Source organism: Oncorhynchus masou, chromosome 17, assembly GCF_036934945.1.
Source record: "Oncorhynchus masou masou isolate Uvic2021 chromosome 17, UVic_Omas_1.1, whole genome shotgun sequence".
Classification (NCBI taxonomy): Eukaryota; Metazoa; Chordata; class Actinopteri; order Salmoniformes; family Salmonidae; genus Oncorhynchus; species Oncorhynchus masou.
The window spans coordinates 24520383-24542958 of NC_088228.1; the positions used below are offsets into that span (position 1 = coordinate 24520383).

The 22576-nt window shown below is 41.9% G+C and overlaps 1 protein-coding gene across 1 annotated transcript; it reads left to right on the forward strand.

Annotated features, from left to right (window-relative positions):
- Positions 1-9085: 9085 nt before the first annotated feature.
- LOC135558748 (cullin-1) lies at positions 9086-22259 on the forward strand. The gene is made up of 22 exons (XM_064992834.1): positions 9086-9294; positions 11249-11603; positions 11853-12030; positions 12224-12391; positions 12486-12536; positions 12663-12753; positions 12847-13010; positions 13157-13319; positions 14029-14159; positions 14302-14409; positions 14503-14609; positions 14792-14840; positions 18797-18928; positions 19151-19268; positions 19474-19550; positions 19650-19781; positions 20030-20122; positions 20419-20466; positions 20587-20669; positions 20892-20997; positions 21174-21287; positions 21546-22259. Exons 2-22 carry the CDS (start codon positions 11464-11466, stop codon positions 21624-21626), a joined length of 2334 nt encoding a protein of 777 aa, XP_064848906.1. The 5' UTR covers positions 9086-9294; positions 11249-11463; the 3' UTR covers positions 21627-22259.
- The last annotated feature ends 317 nt before the right edge of the window (positions 22260-22576 follow it).

A 22576-nucleotide genomic window follows, 5' to 3' on the forward strand; every position in this document is an offset into this window, starting at 1 on the left:
CCTGCAGTTGGCCATGTGGAAACACTGTGTTCTTCTGGCTTTGGATGTTAAGTCTTATGACCGAACAAACATAACATTTTAAGGTTTTAGAGTATGGATTTCGTCTGCAGCATGCATGCTTCTTTAGATGCTTTGCCTGCATACATTCGAACACAGTCATTATATGTAACAACATAGTTAAATAGATGGACATATTCCCATGACCAGTTATAATAATGATTAACATGTAAATGTAATGAATATTTACGGTTGAACATTTGGAACTGGCTCCAATATACAGTAGGCATTTGAGATTGATGAAGCGCTGATCTTCTACAGAGCTCTATACTGAGAATAAAGGTTCTGACAGAGACTGTAGCTTCTGACCTGTAGAGTTTCTGACTGAGGGCCCCTCTTGTTCAACCCCTCAGTGCGGATTATGAAAAGGAGTCGTCCTCCAGTGAAGATGAAGATAGGGATACGAGAGAGCTAAATGATGACCTCCTGGCTAAAGTGGCTAGTTTTCAGAACGGAACATCCTGGTACCTGGCCCTGGTGAGTCACATCATGCACAGCCCACTCTGTGTCTGTCTGTTTCTCTCTTCTGTCTGTATGTCTCTCTCTCTATCTCTCTTTGTCTAGTCTCTCTCTCCTCTCTCTCTGGCTCTCTCTCCGTCTCTCTCTTTCTGGCCCTCTCTCTGTCTCTCTTTTTCTGGCTCAATTAAATTGAATTCAATTCAAGGGCTTTATTAGCATGGGAAACATATGTTAACATTGCAAAAGCAATTGTTCCCCAAGCATGTCCTCTGTCTCTCTGGCTCTCTCTGTCCCTCTCTCTATCTCTCCCTCGCTCCTGCCTCCCCAAGAGCCAGACAGAATACCCACCAACATCACAACACCTCCACCCGTCCTCAACAAAAGGTCAGTCCAACGGTAAATATAGGTCTAACTTTGCTAATTCCCTATCCAAGAAGACAACTAGACATCAGTTAACTGCACAAGACGTCAAAGCGTTACAGGTAATGATTAATGTGATATTGGATGGTACAACCTTGTAGCTAACTGGTTGTTGTCCTGTGTGGCTGTGTAAGCAGTGGCTGAGCCCCCTACAGGATAACCCCATCGCTGCAGACGGTTCAGACAGACCTGCTGCCCCCCTTCCACCTGTACCAGCCCCTCAAGTGCATTGTGAAAGTGACTGAGGGCAAGCTGAATAAACTGGGCCAGGGGATCTCAGCTAAAGAGAATGCCCAGCTGCATTGGGGCGGCAGGGTAGCCTAGTGGTTAGAGCGTTGGACGAGTAACCGGAAGGTTGCAAGTTCAAAACCCCGAGCTGACAAGGTACAAATCTGTCGTTCTGCCCCTGAACAGGCAGTTAACCACTGTTCCTAGGCCGTCATTGAAAATAAGAATTTGTTCTTAACTGACTTGCCTAGTTAAACAAAGGTTAAAAAAATTAAAATAAAAAAAAGATGATCCTCAATGAGCAGTTCACCAAAGACTACATAAAGGCCTGAAGGATGACCCGGGGAAGCCCCTGCAGGCCAGCTTCGTGTCTTGGCCACCCAGCAGTCCAGTCTTTAGTATGTCAGACTACCCCAACAGGTCCTGACCTGCTGGGGCTGATGGTGAGCCAGGAGCAGATGTTGAGGAAGAAGTTGACAGGCCTGGCAACCAGGCCCCTGACGGACTCATAGTGGCCTTCACCGCACAGGACAACATCATGGCAGGTATGTGAGCAGTTATGGTAGAAGCTGGTTCTTCACTTTCCTTCATTCTTTTATTAACAAAAAATTGGGACAGTGTTTGGTTTTCGGCAGACATAATGGGACCCATCTCGTTCCAAAAAGTTTACTTTAGTTTGCCAAAAAGCACCTGAAAGCATCTGGATGGTTATTAAGACTCTGGAAGAATGTCCTATGGGCAGATGAGTCAAAAGTACATTTGACATTTTAGTAATTTAGCAGCCGCTCTTATCCAGAGCGACTTCCAATAATGAGTGCATGGGTACCATAATGACTGGCGAAAACCAAACACTGCATTCCACAGTAAGAACCTTATACCAACAATCAAGAATGGTGGTGGTAGTGTGATGGTTTGGGGATGCTTTGCTGCCTCAAGACTTGGGTGGGTTGCCTTAATAGAAGGAACCCTGAATTCTGCTCTGTATCAGAGAATTCTACAAGAGAATGTCAGGCATTCCATCTCTGAGCTGAAGCTGAAGCACAGCTGGGTCATGCATCAAGACAATGATCCAAAACACACAATCAAGTCTACATGAAAATGTCTTAAAAGCAACACATTTGAAGTTTTGGAATGGTCTAGTCAAAGATGTTGTGACAGGACTTGAAAAAGCAGTTCATGCTTGAAAACCCACAAATGTCACTAAGTTAAAGTAGATCTGTATGTAAGAATAGGCCAAAATTCCTCCACAGCAATGTGAGAGACTGATCAACAAATACAGGAAGCATTTGGTTACAGTCATTGCAGTTAAAGGTGGCACAATCAGTTATTGAGTGTAAGGGGGCAAATACTCTTTCACACAGGGGAATAGGGTGTTGCATAACTGTTAATTAAATAAATCAAATAAGCATATATTTTTTTGTAAACTCTGGTTCCCTTTATCTAATATTTGGGTTTGGTGTAAGATCAGATAACATTCAGTATCAAAAATATGCAAAAATACAGAAAATCAGAAATGGGGCAAATACTTTTTCATGGCACTGTATATCTGTGCCTTGACAATTAATTTTATGACATTCTCCACTGGGGCTTTATATTACTATTGAAATAAAACATACATAAAAAAAAACATACACGACAAATCAAATCAAATCAATTTTTATTTGTCACATACACATGGTTAGCAGATGTTAATGCGAGTGTAGCGAAATGCTTGTGCTTCTAGTTCCGACAATGCGGTAATAACCAACAAGTAATCTAACTAACAATTCCAAAACTACTGTCTTATACACACAAGTGTAAGGGGATAAAGAATATGTACATAAATATATATATGAATGAGTGATGGTACAGAGCAGCATAGGCAAGATACAGTAGATGGTATCGAGTACAGTATATACATATGAGATGAGTATGTAAACAAAGTGGCTAGTGATACATGTATTACATAAAGATGCAGTAGATGATATAGAGTACAGTATATACGTGTACATATGAGATGAATAATGTAGGGTATGTAAACATTATATTAGGTAGCATTGTTCAAAGTGGCTAGTGATATATTTTACATAATTTCCCATCAATTCCCATTATTAAAGTGGCTGGAGTTGAGTCAGTGTGTTGGCAGCAGCCACTCAATGTTAGTGGTGGCTGTTTAACAGTCGGATGGCCTTGAGATAGAAGCTGTTTTTCAGTCTCTCGGTCCCAGCTTTGATGCACCTGTACTGACCTCGCCTTCTGGATGATAGCGGGGTGAACAGGCAGTGGCTCGGATGGTTGTTGTCCTTGATGATCTTTATGGCCTTCCTGTAACATTGGGTGGTGTAGGTGTCCTGGAGGGCAGGTAGTTTGCCCCCGGTGATGCGTTGTGCAGACCTCACTACCCTCTGGAGAGCCTTACGGTTGTGGGCGGAGCAGTTCCGTACCAGGCGGTGATACAGCCCGCCAGGATGCTCTCGATTGTGCATCTGTAGAAGTTTGTGAGTGCTTTTGGTGACAAGCCGAATTTCTTCAGCCTCCTGAGGTTGAAGAGGCGCTGCTGCACCTTCTTCACGATGCTGTCTGTCTGGGTGGACCAATTCAGTTTGTCTGTGATGTGTACGCCGAGGAACTTAAAACTTACTACCCTCTCCACTACTGTTCCATCGATGTGGATAGGGGGGTGTTCCCTCTGCTGTTTCCTGAAGTCCACAATCATCTCCTTAGTTTTGTTGACGTTGAGTGTGATGTTATTTTCCTGACACCACACTCCGAGGGCCCTCATCTCCTCCCTGTATGCCGTCTCGTCGTTGTTGGTAATCAAGCCTACCACTGTTGTCGTCCGCAAACTTGATGATTGAGTTGGAGGCGTGTGTGGCCACGCAGTTGTGGGTGAACAGGGAGTACAGGAGAGGGCTCAGAATGCACCCTTGTGGGGCCCCAGTGTTGAGGATCAGCGGGGTGGAGATGTTGTTGCCTACCCTCACCACCTGGGGGCGGCCCGTCAGGAAGTCCAGTACCCAGTTGCACAGGGCGGGGTCGAGACCCAGAGTCTCGAGCTTGATGACGAGCTTGGAGGGTACTATGGTGTTAAATGCCGAGCTGTAGTCGATGAACAGCATTCTCACATAGGTATTCCTCTTGTCCTAATGGGTTAGGGCAGTGTGCAGTGTGGTTGAGATTGCATCGTCTGTGAACCTATTTGGGTGGTAAGCAAATTGGAGTGGGTCTAGGGTGTAAGGTAGGGTGGAGGTGATATGGTCCTTGACTAATCTCTCAAAGCACTTCATGATGACGGAAGTGAGTGCTACGGGGCGGTAGTCGTTTAGCTCAGTTACCTTAGCTTTCTTGGGAACAGGAACAATGGTGGCCCTCTTGAAGCATGTGGGAACAGCAGACTGGGATAGGGATTGATTAAATATGTCCGTCAACACACCAGCCAGCTGGTATGCGCATGCTCTGAGGGCGCGGCTGGGGATGCCGTCTGGGCCTGCAGCCTTGCGAGGGTTAACACGTTTAAATGTTTTACTCACCTCGGCACAGTGAAGGAGAGTCCGCAGGTTTTCGTTGCAGGCCGTGTCAGTGGCACTGTATTGTCCTCAAAGAGGGCAAAACAGTTATTTAGTCTGCCTGGGAGCAAGACATCCTGGTTTTCTTCTTGTAATCCGTGATTGACTGTAGACCCTGCCACATACCTCTTGTGTCTGAGCCATTGAATTGAGATTCTACTTTGTCTCTATACTGACGCTTAGCTTGTTTGATTGCCTTGCGGAGGGAATAGCTACACTGTTTGTATTCGGTCATGTTTCCGGTCACCTTGCCCTGATTAAAAGCAGTGGTTCGCGCTTTCAGTTTCACGCGAATGCTGCCATCAATCCACGGTTTCTGGTTTGGGAATATTTTAATCGTTGCTATGGGAACGACATCTTCAACGCACGTTCTAATGAACTCGCACACCGAATCAGCGTATTCGTCAATGTTGTTGTCTGACGCAATACGAAACATATCCCAGTCCACGTGATGGAAACAGTCTTGGAGTGTGGAATCAGATTGGTTGGACCAGCGTTGGACAGACCTCAGCGTGGGAGCTTCTTGTTTTAGTTTCTGTCTGTCGGCAGGGATCAACAAAATGGAGTTGTGGTCAGCTTTTCCGAAAGGAGGGCGGGGCAGGGCCTTATATGCGTCGCGGAAGTTAGAATAGCAATGATCCAAGGTTTTGCCAGCCCTGGTTGCGCAATCGATATGCTGATACAATTTAGGGAGTCTTGTTTTCAGATTAGCCTTGTTAAAATCCCCAGCTACAATGAATGCAGCCTCAGGATGTATGGATTTCAGTTTGCAAAGAGTCAAATAAAGTTTGTTCAGAGCCATCGATGTTTCTGCTTGGGGGGGAATATATACGGCTGTGATTATAATCTAAGAGAATTCCCTTGGTAGATAATGTGGTCTACATTTGATTGTGAGGAATTCTAAATCAGGTGAACAGAAGGTTTGAGTTCCTGTATGTTTTTGTGATCACACCACGTCTCGCTAGCCATAAGGCATACGCCCCCACCCCTCTTCTTACCAGAAAGATGTTTGTTTCTGTCGGCGCGATGCGTGGAGAAACCAGCTGGCTGCACCAACTCCGATAGCGTCTCTCCAGTGAGCCATGTTTCCGTGAAGCAAAGAACGTTACAGTTTCTGATGTCCCTCTGGAATGCTACCCTTGCTCGGATTTCATCAACCTTGTTGTCAAGAGACTGGACATTGGCAAGAAGTATACTCGGGAGTGGTGCACGATGTGCCCGTCTCCGGAGTCTGACCAGAAGACCGCTTCGTTTCCCTCTTTTACGAAGTCATTTTTTTGGGTCGCCGGCTGGGATCCATTCCGTTGTCCTGGGTGAAAGGCAGATCACAGGATCCGCTTCGCGAAAGTCATATTCTTGGTCGTACTGATGGTGATTTAACGCTGCTCTTATATTCAGTAGTTCTTCTCGACTGTATGTAATGAAACCTAAGATGACCTGGGGTACTAATGTAAGAAATAACACGTAAAAAAACAAAAAACTGCAGTTTCCTAGGAACGCGAAGCGAGGCGGCCATCTCTGTCGGCGTCGGAAGAACAAAAATCATGACTCTTATTTTGAAAATGGAAATGCAGGACTTATTTTGGAACGAAACTTACTGTTATTTTGAAAATAAAAAATTATATAACTTTTTTTGATACGATAAATCAAGGTATTATTATTTTGACATTGAAAATTGCATTACTTATGTTAATGACAAAGCAAGGGACTCTTATTTTGAAATTGGAAATTGCCCAGACTTTTATTTTGGCATGACAAATCGAGGGACTCTTATTTTTCAATAGGAAATTGCAGGACTTATTTTCACATTTCCAATTGAGGGACTCTTATTTTGAAACCTGAAATCGCAGGACTTATTTTCAAATTGGAAATGCAAGACTTTCATTTTTGCTTGACATATTTTAAAATCTGTAATGCTGGCATGACTTTTATTTTGGCATGATAAATTGGGGGATTCTTATTTTAAGTGCATTACATCCAGCACATAGTTACATCCTGCTGGATGTAACGCTGAGCTGGATGTACAGCTCAAGTCAGAAATGTACATACACTTGAAGTCATTAAAACACATTTTTCAACCACTCCACAAATGTCTTGTTAACAAACTATAGTTTTGGCAAGTCGGTTAAGACATCTACTTTGTGCATGCCACAAGTAATTTTTCCAACAATTGTTTACAGATAGGTTATTTAACTTATCATTCACTGTATCACAATTCCAGTGTGTCAAAAGTTTACATACACTAAGTTGACTGTGCCTTTAGACAGCTTGGAAAATTCCAGAAAATTATGTCATGGCTTTAGAAGCTTCTGATTGGCTAATTGACATAATTTAAGTCAATTGGAGGTGTACCTGCGGATGTATTTCAAGGCCTATCTTCAAACTCAGTGCCTCTTTGCTTGACATCATAGGAAAATGAAAAGAAATCAGCCAAGACCTCAGAAATTTTTTTGTAGACTTCCACATGTCTAGTTCATCCTTGTGAGCAATTTCCAAACACCTGAAGGTACCACATTCATTTGTACAAAGAATAGTAAGCAAGTATAAACACCATGGGATCACGCAGCCGTCATACCATTCAGGAAGGGGGTGTGGGGGTGGGGGTGCTTTGCAGCAGGAGGGACTGGTGCACTTCACAAAATCATGAGGAAGGAAAATTATGTGGATATATTGAAGCAACATCTCAAGACATCAGTCGGAAGTTAAAGCTTGGTCGCAAATGGGTCATCCAAATGGACATTGACCCCAAGCATGCTTCTAAAGTTGTGACAAAATAGCTTAAGGACAACAAAGGCAAGGTATTGGAGTGGCCATCACAAAGTCCTGACCTCAATCCTATAGAACATTTGTGGGTAGAACAAAAAAAAAGCGCGTGCAGCAGCTCTTTCAGGAGGAATGGGCCAAAATTCACCCAACTTATTGTGGGAAGCTTGTGGAAGGCTACCCCAAACATTTGACCCAAGTTAAACAATTTAAAAGCAATGATACCAAATACTAATTGAGTGTATGTAAACTTCTGACACATTGGGAATGTGATGAAAGAAATTAAAGCTGAAATAAATTATTCTCTCTACGATTATTCTGACATTTCACATTCTTAAAATAAAGTGGTGATCCTAACTGACCTAAGACAGGGAATTAATTTATACTAGGATTAAATGTCAGTAATTGTGAAAAACTTAGTTAAAACATATTTGGCTAAGGTATATGTAAACTTCCAACTTCAACTGTAACTCTGAGCCGGATGCTGGATGTAACGCTAAACTGGATGCTGAATGTAACTCTGGGCTGAATGTAACTCTGAACCAGATGCTGGATGTAACTAAGCCGGATGCTGGATGTAACTCTGAGCCGGATGCTGGATGTAACGCTAAACTGGATGCTGGATGTAACTCTGAGCTGGATGTAACGCTGAGCTGGATGTAACTCTGAACCGGATGCTGGATGTAACTCTGAGCTGGATGCTGGATGTAACTCTGAATTGGATGTAACTCTGAGCCGGATGCTGGATGTAACTCTGAACCGGATGCTGGATGTAACTCTGAGCTGGATGCTGGATATAACTCTGTGCCGGATGATGGATGTAAGCATTTCCTGGTAAGGTCTACAACTGTTGTATTCGGGCTCCCGAGTGGCGCAGTGGTCTAAGACACTGCATCGTAGTGCTAGAGATGTCACTACTGACCGTGGTTTGATCCCGGGCTGTATCACAACCGGCTGTTTTTGGGAGTCCCATAGGGCAGCGCACAATTGGCCCAGCGTTGTCCGGGTTAGGGCAAGGTTTGGCCAGGGTAGGCCGTCATTGTAAATAAGAAATATTTCTAAACTGACTTGCCTAGTTAAATAAAAAATATAATAATAAAAGAATGTGACAAATCAAATTTCAAGTCTGAGCCGGATGTAACTTTCAGCTGGATGCTGTATGTAACTGAGCTGGATGCTGAATGTTACTCTGAGCCGGACGTAACTAAGCTGGATGCTCTACTGGATGTAACATCAAGCATCCAGACCCAGCTCAGTGTTACAGATCCTACTGCCAAAATCCATCTTTCTCCATTTTCTCCCACTGCCAGCCTTCCTCTCATAATATTTGGTGGTGAGTGGAAGGGGAACCATCTGGCTGATTGTTATACTTGTACCTGTAGCCTTGTTCATCAAACTATGCCAGAGCCGGACCCATAAAACCATATTAAAATTACAGGATGTTTTAGAATATGACGACACGAATTGTTTTCTGTTGTAGTAGGGGTATACATCATCATCAATCAGTTTTCCTTAGAAATTTTACCATCTCACAAACCAGGCTGTGACATGGAACAAAATGGCTTTATAATCCGCCGACCTTATACGGAACGTTAAATTCCACACTCAAATTCCATGGGACATCTTTCTGTGAACGCAGATTTATAAAGTGTTATTTCTATACACTGCCGCAGCTATTGTTGTGGCAGTGAAAGTAAATAATTTAGAGGGAAAGGGGATTTTCCAATACTCTACTCGGATTATAAACGTAATATTTGTGTCTAATTTGCACTGTTTTCTTTGATTTGGAGCCAAGAACGAGCACTACTGCTACTGGACGATGGTAAACTAACGTCAGCTAGCTACGTTCGCTTGTTAGCTAGCTAGTACAGTAGCTAAGCATAGCTAGCTACACATATCACCAGTGAACTTTGAAATTATTGTACCTATTTAGCTAGCTAGGTTAGCTAACTGGTTATAAACTGAACGCGCACTAGACTATTTTGTGTTTATACAGCGAACACCGACTGGCTGTCTTACCTCGTCTGCCTTCTGCGGACAGCTAACTTCGCTTGCTAGCATTGCGCCCGAACAACAGGCCTCATTTCTCGCAGTAACGTTAGTTAGCTATATATCATGTTAGTACTAGCCAGTGCCCTCTGTTAGCTAAATAACAGTTGTCAATCAAAATATGTCCTTTGTCTTGTTATCGAGTAGTTATTTGGTTTTTACTAGCTAGCTACATACACCTAGCAAATAATGCTAGCGTTAGCTAGTCCAAACCATTATTAACTGCTATTGTTGCTTACGCTTCACTGACCAGGTTAATATTAACGTACAGGTTTAGCCATGGGATGATAAAGCTAGTTAGTTACAAACTCAGAAGTTTCCCTGGATAGCTAGATCGTGCCGGAAGACTGTACAGGTGTAACTATATAGCCAGATAAAGTTACTGTAGCTAACGTTAGCTACAACGATGTTGCCTTTGGCTAGCTACCTACTAGTTATCAATATTAACAGTTGTGCAACTGACAGTGAGCTATGGAGCTAGCTAACAATAGACAGAGAATAGATATGTGACGACGTATTGCAAGCCAGGCATTCAAAGATTGTTGTTAGCTATCAGCTAAGTGACAATCATTTTGCCCAAACATAACGTTATTATCCCTATGATCATGTAGCTTCCTCTTTGCTGCCAACTGTCTGACGTTTCATTTATTTATTTGTTGAACTGGATTAGTGTCACTGTTTCAGAACGTTGTTCTGCAGCAACCTACCTTTACTGCACATATGCTAGTTCCCTCCATCCATAGCACCCACACCACTTTGAGAGGTTAGGCTACCTCTTTCTAGTGAGTTATCTGCATCTGTTGCCATGGTTACAGAGAGCCAACCCAGTCTCTGATAAAATTATGAATAATTGAGCCTTGACTAAAGGAGTAACACATTATCTTGAACAGTTGGTTATTAAATTATTAAGCCCACCACTTATGTTACCATCTCATGTTTGTCATTCATGCAAAGTGCATGCAGTGTTTCTGCATTCAAGACACGTCATATTCTTATTAGATACATGTCTCCAGTAACCAAGGATATTATCATATACACATGTCTATGGTTGTATTCTAAGACTTAGTAGAATCTAAATTAAAATATTTGCATACATAAACACAGTAATGAAACAAGATCAGGTTAGGCCTACGTCATCTTGAAATCATAATTCTGTGCTCTTGTCTCCTTTTAAACCATGGTTGTTATTTTTCTTTGTAATTTCTCTACCTTCATTGTATTTTTCAATTATACTTGAAGGATGTCCTTCTCCATGCCGTAAATCAGCCCTGCCATGCACATGGTAAACAGAAGCCGAGGGCAGCTGGGTTTAGGTTTCAAGCTGAAGGAAAGCCCAATCCAGTCATCCATATTCCCCCCAGGCATCGCTGCGCTGCGGTGGACAGGCACACTTACTGACACTGTATTAAAGTTACAATATTCAGAACCAGTGAAGGTCCTGATCAATGGGAGGCTGGAGTCTATAACACTGACTAAGCTAATCTCTTACAATATGTCATTCATTAGCACCTGTCTAGAGAGCAGCTTTGTGTGGCAGGGGAATTATTCCAATAATTTTGCTGTGTAGTGTAGTCTATTTTGGAAACAGTTTCAAAATAATGCATATATTGATGAGCTAATTGATTTTTCCAACATTTTATCTTACACTTCAGAGTCTGCACTATGTGACTTATACAAATGTATGCTCCTTTCTTACAGTGTTTTTTGTTGTGTGTGTGTGTTTGCAGGTCTCTTGGCAGGGTGCTCTCCTGATTGCTACTTGAAGGGGGTCTTCCAATATTGTCTGCCACTCTGAAGAGAAGACCCCACCTTGTCTTGTGTTGGATTGTGGCCTCTCTCTTCATCACCTTATGGAGAAGTAGCTCTTGACAGTTTCATTACACACGATAAAACAAAACGTGACACAGCAACGGATAAGAGAGCAACAACAAGCAAAGAGACAATGTCCTCCAACAGAAGCCAGAACCCTCATGGGCTCAAACAGATTGGCCTAGACCAGATCTGGGACGACCTGCGAGCAGGAATACAGCAGGTGTACACCAGACAGAGCATGGCCAAAGCACGATACATGGAACTCTACACGTATCCTTCCCCATAGATGCACTGCAAGACTTCTCTGACTAATGTACTTCCCGGTGTGTTTATTAAGGAGCATAGCTAACGGATGGTTTCTATGCCTGGTTAGTCAAACAAAATGGCAAAGCTGGAAAAAAATGCATTTTTTGTTTTTTTGGCACGGGTTTGCATCAGTTTGAAGCATAATTGGGGAAAATCCATTTGTCAGTATTTTCAGTTTCTACATTTATGTTGTTGCCTTAACCCACCACCCAGACATGTTTATAACTACTGTACCAGTGTGCACCAGTCTAATCAGGCCCGTGGGGCAGGGGCCCCGCCATCAAAACCCTCCAAAAAGGCCCCCACCCCAGGAGGGGCCCAGTTTGTGGGCCTGGAGCTCTACAAGAGACTCAAGGAATTCCTCAAGAACTACCTGACCAACCTGCTCAAGGTAATGCTCTTTCCTGTACCTTTTTAAATGGACTGAGGTTAATGAAGTGACTGAATTAATTGAATACTGGTTAATTCTCCATAAGCCCTTTCAAAAGAGGTTAAAGGAAGCATATGAAATATCCTACCACGTTTGCTTGCTTATCTTTAACTAAATATCAGTTTCTTCTTCTCTCTTTTCCCTTCATCTGCAGGATGGAGAAGACCTGATGGATGAGAGTGTATTAAAGTTCTACACACAGCAGTGGGAAGACTACAGATTCTCCAGCAAAGTGCTGAATGGTATCTGTGCCTACCTCAACCGGCACTGGGTCCGCCGCGAGTGTGATGAGGGGCGCAAAGGGATCTATGAAATCTACTCCGTAAGACGATAGACAATACATTTCTTAACCCACATCTCATCTTAGATGGTATTCTCAACCGTATGCATCGCCCCATCCTCTCCTCTCCTTTCAGCTCGCTTTGGTGACATGGAGGGAATGCCTTTTCAGACCTTTGAATAAACAAGTGAGTATCCCCTCAGATCAGCTGTGGAAAAGTTATTCCCAGTCTTAGTTGATTAGTGAGTAGATTGTGATAATGTACATTTTGTTGAAGGCATTTACCCTACATTTCTTTCCCCCCGCAACTAAGGTCACAAATGCTGTATTGAAGCTCATCGAGAAGGAACGAAACGGAGAGACCATCAACACCAGGCTTATCAGTGGAGTCGTCCAATCCTACGGTAGGTCCTGGCATATTTTAGTTGTGTGTTGGTCAACCAATATGAAACTATTGTGATTTCATGGCTCTGACAGTGGAGTTGTGTGTCTTTTAGTTGAGTTGGGCCTCAATGAGGATGATGCCTTTGCCAAAGGCCCCACATTGTCGGTCTACAAAGAGTACTTTGAAACTCAGTTCTTGGCGGACACCGAGCGCTTCTACACACGAGAGAGCACAGAGTTCCTGCAACAAAACCCTGTTACTGAGTACATGAAGAAGGTAGGTTATCAAACCTGTGCATCGAGCGAAATAGTAGCTGTATCTGTGGCCTTTGTTTAGTGTAAAAATGTTAACCGAATCCTTTTTTCTCTCTCCATCTCTATCCGTCTCCCTCTGCTCTCTTTTTCTCCTTCTCTGTCTCTCAGGCGGAGGCACGTCTTTTGGAGGAGCAGCGGAGGGTGCAGGTGTACCTCCATGAGAGCACGCAGGACGAGCTGGCCCGCAAGTGTGAGCAGGTGCTCATCGAGAAGCACCTGGAGATTTTCCACACAGAGTTCCAGAATCTTCTGGACGCTGACAAAAATGAAGGTACAGAGGAGAGTCCAGATGGCAATTGCTAGACGTGCCTTTTTGCTTTGTGTACTTTCCATAAATTTGTACACAGTGTACAAAACATTAGGAACACCTGCTTATTCCATGAAAGACTGACCAGATGAAAGCTATGGTCCCTTACTGATGTCTCTTGTTAAATCCACTTCAATCGGTGTAGATGAAGGGGAAAAAACGCATTAAAGAAGGATTTTTAAGCCTTGACAATTGAGACATGGATTGTGTATGTTTGCCATTCAGTTAGTGAATGGGCAAGACAAAATATTTAAGTGTCTATGAATGGAGTATGGTAGTAGGTGCCGGGCCCACCAGTTTGAGTGTGTCAAGAACTGCAACGTTGCTGGGTTTTTCACACTCAACAGTTTCTGGTGTGTATCAAGAATGGTCCACCAACCAAAGGACATCCAGTCAACAACTTGACACAACTGTGGGAAGCATTGCAGTCAACATGGGCCAGCATTCCTGTGGAACGCTTTCGACACCTTGTAGAGTCCATGCCCTGATGAATTGAGGCTTTCCTGAGGGCAAAACTCAATATTAGGAAGGTGTTTCTAATGCTTTGTACACTATGTATGTACTTCTATATGTACATTTATATGTACTTTCCATGTGAGCTTTGGCTGTGTAAATGTATGTTTGTGGTTATCACCATTTATTCTCATATATATTTATATATATCTCTGTGCAGACCTTGGGCGGATGTACAATTTGGTGTCCCGGATCACTGATGGGTTGGGAGAGCTGAAGAAACTCCTGGAGACGCACATATACAACCAGGGCCTTGCTGCTATAGAGAAGTGTGGAGAAGCGGCTCTCAATGTAAGAACTACAGTGGCTAAAATAGTGACATTTACGCATACTTTTTACCCAAAGGTTCACATCTTTATTGGATTCATCTGAGACACTCTCCAGTTCACTTGGGTTATCCTTGACTTTATTGTTTTCATTTACTTCACCACAGGATCCCAAAATGTATGTCCAGACCATCTTAGATGTCCACAAAAAGTATAATGCTTTAGTAATGTCAGCGTTCAACAACGACGCTGGTTTTGTTGCTGCTCTGGACAAGGTATGGTCAAATGTTACTATATTTTGTGGTGTAAGAGGTTTTCATATGGTGTCACGCACACTGTTGCTTTTAAGTTTGAACTGTTTTTTCCAGGCCTGTGGACGCTTCATAAACAACAATGCTGTGACCAAGATGGTGCAGTCGTCCAGCAAATCCCCAGAGCTGCTGGCTAGATACTGTGACTCTCTGTTGAAGAAGAGGTGTGTCACTCAGTCTCTCCTCTGATGCATTCACCCAATACATAACTCCAGACCCACAGTTTGATATTCAAGTCTACGCACGCCTGAGGGCAGTAGCCTGCACTCCAGTATTGCTATTGACTTTTGAACTGAAACGGTTCACATTGACATTGATTTTAAATGAAATTCTTTATTTCGCACAGCTCAAAGAACCCAGAGGAGGCAGAGCTGGAAGACACACTAAACCAAGTGGTAAGTTGGGGGACTGCTTTTTCTCAAGTGTTCAGCTGTCACACTGGCCATGTCTGAATACACATACTAGCGTACTACATACTTAAACTGCATATTATGTACTCATTGTCGCATACTATTCAGCACATACTGTTTAGTAAAAAAGTATGCAGTATGCCACGGCCGCCATACGGTAGCGGCTCCTGACTGGCTGAGTAGGTGAGGCGGGGACGAGTGTGGGTGGATTTTTGCAAATTCAACAGACATGAGGTGCGTTCGGTTAGCTTAAACGTTTGCAGAATGGTTGGTATTGAACGACACGTTTCCCAAAACGTTCTTGAACGGACTTTGAGGTACGTTTGGTGAGGTGTGGCTTGAAGCAATGAGTGACGTATTTAATGGGCAGTAGCCAGGCTGACAGCGTTCCACAACCCAACTCCTCCCGATTTGTCAACGGGTCGTAATCTTGTTTCCGTTCAATCGAATGTTCCAGAACATAGAAACATACTGACCGTGGCTTTGCATCGTATTAACGAGCCTGACAATAGCTAAATTCCAATTTGATTTATTTCTCTAAACGCTGAGTAGAGTAGGAAGACAGACTATCACATTCAATCTTTACTGTAGCCCATATAGTCCATCTATCCTATTTATACTGAACAAAAATATAAATGCAACATGCAACAATTCCAAAGATTTTACTGTTACAGTTCATATCAGTCAATTTAAATAAATTGGGACCTAATCTACGGATTTTGCATGACTGCTAATTAGAGGTCGACCAATTAATCGGAATGGCCGATTAATTAGGGCCGATTTCAAGTTTTCATAACAATCAGTAATCAGCATTTTTGGACACCGATCATGGCCGATTACATTGCACTCCACGAGGAGAATGCATGGCAGGCTGACTACCTGTTATGCGAGTGTAGCAAGGAGCCAAGGTAAGGTGCGAGCTAGCATTACACGTATCTTATAAAAAACAATCAATCTTAACATAATCACTAGTTAACTACACGTGGTTGATGATATTATTAGTTTATCTAGGTTGTCCTGCATTGTATATAATTGATGCGGTGCCTGTTAATTTATCATGAATCATAGCCTACCTCGCCAAATGGGTGATTTAACAAGCTTATTCGCGAAAAAAGCACTGTCGTTGCACCAATGTGTACCTAACTATATACACCAACGCCTTTCTTAAAATCAATACACATGTATATATTTTTAAACCTGCATATTTACTTAATATTGCCTGCTAACATTAATTTATTTTAACTAGGGAAATTGTGCCACTTCTCTTGCGTTCTGTGCAACAGAGTCAGGGTATATGCAGCAGTTTGGGCCGCCTGGCTCGTTGTGAACTGTGTGAAGACTATTTCTTCCTAACATAGACAGCCAACTCCGCCAAACGGGATGATTTAACAAAAGCGCATTTGTGAAAAAAAGCACAATCGTTGCACGAATGTACCTATACCTTTCTTAAAATCAATACACAGAAGTATATATTTTTTAAACCTGCATATTTTGTTAAAAGAAATTCAGGTTAGCAGGCAATATTAAACTAGGGAAATTGTGTCACTTCTCTCGCGTTCATTGCACGCAGAGTCAGGGTGTATGCAACAGTTTGAGCCGCCTGGCTCGTTGCGAACTAATTTGCCCGAATTTTACGTAATTATGACATAACATTGAAGGTTGTGCAATGTAACAACAATATTTAGACTTATGGATGCCACCCGTTAGATAAAATACGGAACGGTTCCGTATTTCACTGAAAGAATAAACGTTTTGTTTTCGAAATGATAGTTTCCGGATTTGACCATATTAATGACCTACGGCTCGTATTTCTGTGTGTTGTTATATTATAATTAAGTCTATGATTTGATAGAGCAGTCTGACTGTGCGGTGGTAGGCAGCAGCAGGCTCGTAAGCATTCTTTCAAACAGCACTTTACTGCGTTTGCCAGCAGCTCTTCGCAATGCTTCAAGCATTGCGCTGTTTATGACTTCAAGCCTATCAACTCCCGAGATTAGGCTGGCAATACTAAAGTACCTATTAGAACATCCAATAGTTAAAGGTATATGAAATACAAATGGTATAGAGAGAAATAGTCCTATAATAACTACAACCTAAAACGTCTTACCTGGGAATAATGAAGACTCATTTTAAAAGGAACCACCAGCTTCCATATGTTCTCATGTTCTGATCATGGAACTTAAACGTTAGCTTTTTTACATGGCACATATTGCACTTGTACATTCTTCTCCAGCACTTTGTTTTTACATTATTTAAAACAAATTGAACATGTTTCATTATTTATTTGAGACTAAATTGATTTTATTGATGTATTATATTAAGATAAAATAAAAGTGTTCATTGTTCATTCAGTATTGTTGTAATTGTCATTATTACATATATATATATATATATATATAAAATATCGGCCGATTAATCGGTAGCAGCTTTTTTTGGTCATCCAATAATCGGTATCGGCATTGAAAAATCATAATCGGTCGACCTCTACTGGGAATACAGTTATGTATATCTGTTGTTATCTGTTATCTGTTGTTCACAGATACTTAAAAAAGACTGAGCCTCACAAAGGAGCCTTAGGATCTCGTCACGGTATTTTTGTGCTTTCAAATTGCCAATCGATAAAACGCAATTGTGTTCATTCTCCGTAGCTTATGTCTGCCCATACCATAACCCCACCATCACGGGGCACTCTGTTGAAAATGTTGACATTAGCAAACTGCTCACCCACACGACGCCATACACATGGTCTGTGGTTGTGAGGCTGGTTGGACGTACTGCCAAAAAAATGTTGGAAGTGGCTTATGGTAGAGAAATTAACATTAAATTCTCTGGTAACTTTCTTTGGTGGACATTCCTGCAGTCAGCATGCCAATTGTACGCTCTCTCAAAACTTGAGACATCTGTGGCATTGTGTTGTGACAAAAATGCACATTTGAGTGTCTTTTTATTGTCCGCAACATAAGGTGCCCCTGTGTAGTGATCAATAATCAGCTTGTTGATATGCCACACCTGTCAGGTGGATGGATTGTCTTGGAAAAGGAGAAATTATCACTAACAGGGAAGTAAACAAATTTGTGCACAACATTTGAGAGAAGTTAAGCTTTTTGTGCATATGAAACATTTCTGGGATCTTTTATTTCAGCTAATGAAAACATGGAATCAGCACTATACATGTTGCGTTTAAATTTTTGTTCAGTGTAAAAAGGACTGAAGACAAAAAAATGATAATTTGGTTCCATTTCAGCATATTTATTAGTGAAACCAAAGTGCTGTAACATATATAAATGAAATAGAATAGCCTATTACACGCACAAACCTTTCGGATGTTCAAATCAAAATGCTATTGCACAAAAAACATGGACAGTCGGGAACCGCTGGACAGCAACATAATAAACTAAAGCACTGGAAAAGTGTGCATCGAATTCCACTAGACGAAGAGACGAAATAAGTATAACATCCTGGCATTTTTATACTTGATTTTTGTAAAGTCACATACTATAACACATGGTATTTTCGCATGCTGAGAATGCGTCATGCGCGATTGCGTTATTTCCCATTATTTTTTGATTTCGGTAGCACCTCCCAATGTCTAATTGATCAGCTGTTGTCAAAAGCCAAAATTAGTATGACATCAGTGCTTTTAAAGTTTACTTTATTTTTTAAACGTTGCATACTATTAAACTTATTTTTTTTTCGCATATTCAAACAGCCTACTATTTAGGACGCAAGGATTGGTATGCCTACATGGCTACTGGCACTTCATCTTGTTATCTGGAGTCAACAGGATGAAAACTGGGACTTCCACAACTGCCTGCCCTCCATTGCAGACCCAATCTCCTCCCCCTCCTTCAGCCTGATGTTGTATTTTAGTTGGTTTACAGTGTGTGACGTGATCTCTATTCACAACTCTATATCTAACTGTTATGTGTTCTCTTCCCTAGATGGTGGTCTTTAAGTACATAGAGGACAAAGATGTGTTCCAGAAGTTCTACGCCAAGATGCTGGCTAAGCGGTTAGTCCATCAGAACAGCGCCAGTGACGATGCTGAAGCCAGTATGATCTCCAAACTGAAGGTAGTACACAACTAAATTCTTGTTCACCTCATGACAATGCCTTTAATTGCCTTGAAACACATTTGATCAGTTTGCAGTTTTTATTGCGATATTACCATTGTATTTTGATTGGTTTGTTGAATTACTAACCGTAAGATATTCTCTGGTTGCTCAGAGTTTGGACTGTGTTTTACCTGGGATCACCCCTGTTTTAATGGTTTGTCCTGCCCTCTTTCCCAACAGCAAGCATGCGGCTTCGAGTACACCTCTAAACTCCAGCGCATGTTCCAGGACATCGGCGTCAGCAAAGACCTAAATGAACAATTCAAAAAGCACCTCACAAACTCTGAGCCTTTGGACTGTGAGTATAATGTGACTAATGAGCAAAAGGAGAGTTTCCCGATTCTGCGATTCATTATGACAGAAAGGAGTTTATTGGAAACTCGGCAACCGAGATTAATCTACAGCCCTGTGTTATCCTAACCAAACTGTAAAACAAAGAATCACTTTGAAACCAAGAACTATGGTAAGAAGATTGCTAATCTGTTTGTGTGTCTATATTCCAGTGGACTTCAGCATCCAGGTCCTCAGTTCTGGTTCCTGGCCCTTTCAGCAGTCCTGTACATTTGCTTTGCCCTCTGAGGTAAGACACACTAACGATCTCCTCCACAGTGACCCAATTAACTGACATTGATCCCTGTTTACTCACCGTTCTCTCTTTTCTTCTCCTGCCCTCATTCAGCTGGAGAGGAGTTACCAAAGGTTCACGGCCTTCTACGCCAGCAGACACAGCGGGCGCAAGCTGACCTGGCTCTACCACCTGTCCAAAGGAGAGCTGGTCACCAACTGCTTTAAGAACAGATACACTCTCCAGGCGAGTACAGCTGTTGTCTCTCTGGTCAAATAAAATGCAATAATGTCCTTTCAGACTCTCACAAGTTAGGAATATTCATTAATCAACCAACACTGTTGAACAAACATACTGGAGCCTACTGCTGTGTGCTCACTGTCAACAAGCAAAAATTCCACAAATCAACCATATGCATGGAGCTGAGTTGCCGTTGTATCCTGTACTGTAAGATGGTTTTGATATATTCCCTGTTGCTCCTCCTGTCCTCCCAGGCTTCTACCTTCCAGATGGCCATCTTACTACAATACAACACTGAGGACGTCTACACAGTGCAGCAGCTCACTGACAGCACGCAGATCAAGATAGTGAGTACTGACAACTCTAAGGGATCCAGTATACCATCGAGGACCACTTTGGAAACAAGCATTTTAATGAATACTTTCAAGTGATATCCTCTGGGTCCACATTGTACATTTGTTCTATTTGTCTGTTACTCAAAATAAATGTAATTCAAAAGTTACTGTCAGACAGACCATTCTCTTTGATGGATGGTTTTTCAAAAGAAGATGTTAGGCTGTGATGTGAAGATATAAGCTGAAAGCAACAGCCCACTAATTTGCTTCATACATTTTGATGAAGGTTTGTTTTTTTCCCCCAACAGGACATTTTGGTGCAAGTGTTGCAAATCTTGTTGAAGTCCAAATTGCTGGTAAGTTTCGTGCCTCTTATTAGCAGAGAGACAGAAACAACTCCAGTTGATAGGGAATCACCATTCAGCACTGTAGAGTCTCTTTGAAAGTTTTGACCTAAGCCATGTTGTTTTGTCCAGGTCCTGGAGGATGAGAATGCAAATGTGGATGAAGTGGAGTTCAAACCAGACACCTTAATAAAACTCTTCCTGGGATACAAAAAGTGAGTGATGACACACACCATGGCTGATTCCAAATGTCACCTTATTCCCTATATAGTGCACTACGTAGGGAATCCCAATTGGGATGCAGCCCAGGTTATCAGTGTAGATCACAACTGTACAAATGGTATAAAAAAGATATTCATAATCCCTATGATGTTACTGTACTGTAATCGATTCCATGAACTGTTGCTGATAGCAGGTTTTGATTTTAATCTTGACAGCAAGAAACTTCGGGTGAACATTAACGTGCCAATGAAGACAGAGCAGAAGCAGGAGCAGGAAACCACTCACAAGAACATAGAGGAGGACAGGAAACTGCTAATACAGGTACACTGTCCATCAGTCCATCATCATGCTCTTCTGTTCACTGACATTTACACACTCTCAAGCACTCATTAACATTCACAAAAATCGCTGTTTTATCATCCATCGTCCACAAATGACTCTAGTCTAGAATATTGTTGTTTAAGGCTGTTGTGTTGTATTCTTCCACCCTACTGTAGGCAGCCATCGTGAGAATCATGAAGATGCGTAAAGTGCTGAAACATCAGCAGCTCCTGGCAGAGGTTCTGAACCAGCTGTCATCCAGGTTTAAACCAAGAGTCCCCGTCATCAAGGTAAATTATGCATTAAATTAGGGAACATTAGATGGCAATTTACCTTCCGACTCCAGAGGATTTCATGGAACCACATACTGTAAATGCATCACTTGCCATGGTAGGAACGGTCTTGTTTGTCTTTCAGAAATGTAACAAATCTATACTGTGTTTTTACATTACGGTTGTTTCCTGTAGCTTTATGGAAACCACTTTCTGTATGCAACATCTGCCATGTTAGTAATAGTAATAATGGTCATGTGTGTATGTATCTTTCAGAAATGCATCGACATCCTGATAGAGAAGGAGTACCTGGAGCGTGTCGATGGAGAGAAAGACACGTACAGCTACTTGGCTTAAAACCTTTTCATTGTTCTCCACCCTTCCTCCTTTCTTTTTTTAAGTTGTTTCTTGATTATTAAACATCATTCTTTTTGACATTTGGCCAATGTTGTCAGGAATGCGAGCACAGAAGGAGAAAAATAAAAACCATAAAGAAGAAAGAAAAGTCTTCTGAATCATCAAGGTGGTTGCTAAAGCTGGACTTCCCTTTAAACTCGGAGATTATGGGATAGCTGCTCGCCCAGTGTTTGTTTGAAGATCCCATCTGAACTGCTCAGGTTCGACAGATACATTTTGATATGTAAATATGGACAGAGACCTTTACCCCTTTATCTTAACATTACAAAAAAAACAATCAAAACCCTTCACACCGAGGGTTGCATGCTACTGCCTATCTGCATTTAAGGAGCAAAAAGACGTAATAGGGGAGAAGCTATTGAGACACTGCTGCGTTACGTGGCAAGAGCAAATTAAGAACGTGTTTTAAAAAAGATGAGCAATTTTAGCTGCACTTCCAGAGCGCGATCTGTGTGTTTGAAAAAGGCCCTTAGAAGTGTAATCTGCATTGTTACCTGCTACCAGAAAACCATTTGTATAGTGTGGTTCACTTTTTTTTTTTTATGTGGTAAATAAAAGTTAAAGGTTTCTGTATGCCCTCTGATGGTCTTTATTCCTTCAAAACCGATGTAAAAGTTTGGATGATATGTTAGACATTAATGGATATATACTGTGCACTGAATTTATGCTCTGTGCTCAGGCTGTCACTTTGGGGGCCAGGGCCATCATGTAATTGGGGGTGCAGGAATGAAAAATGTCACCTGGATATTTTAAGTCAGTGCTGGTTACTTGACATTACAATCCCGAAATGACATACTTAGCTGTTCATCACTAGTCATTTGTAAACTGTTAAACTCAAATAAAGCTTGTCAACAGGATAAATTGGGATTTTGTGGGTATTAAAACTGAAG

What these genes read in the sequence shown, in the direction of transcription:
- LOC135558748 (XM_064992834.1), top strand. Translation starts at nt 11,464, where the DNA reads ATGTCCTCCAACAGAAGCCAGAACCCTCATGGGCTCAAACAGATTGGC. An exon ending in ACCTGACCAACCTGCTCAAG is followed by an intron (nt 12,031 to 12,223) that starts GTAATGCTCTTT and finishes CTTCATCTGCAG; the next exon opens with GATGGAGAAGACCTGATGGA. An exon ending in GTGGAGAAGCGGCTCTCAAT is followed by an intron (nt 14,160 to 14,301) that starts GTAAGAACTACA and finishes ACTTCACCACAG; the next exon opens with GATCCCAAAATGTATGTCCA.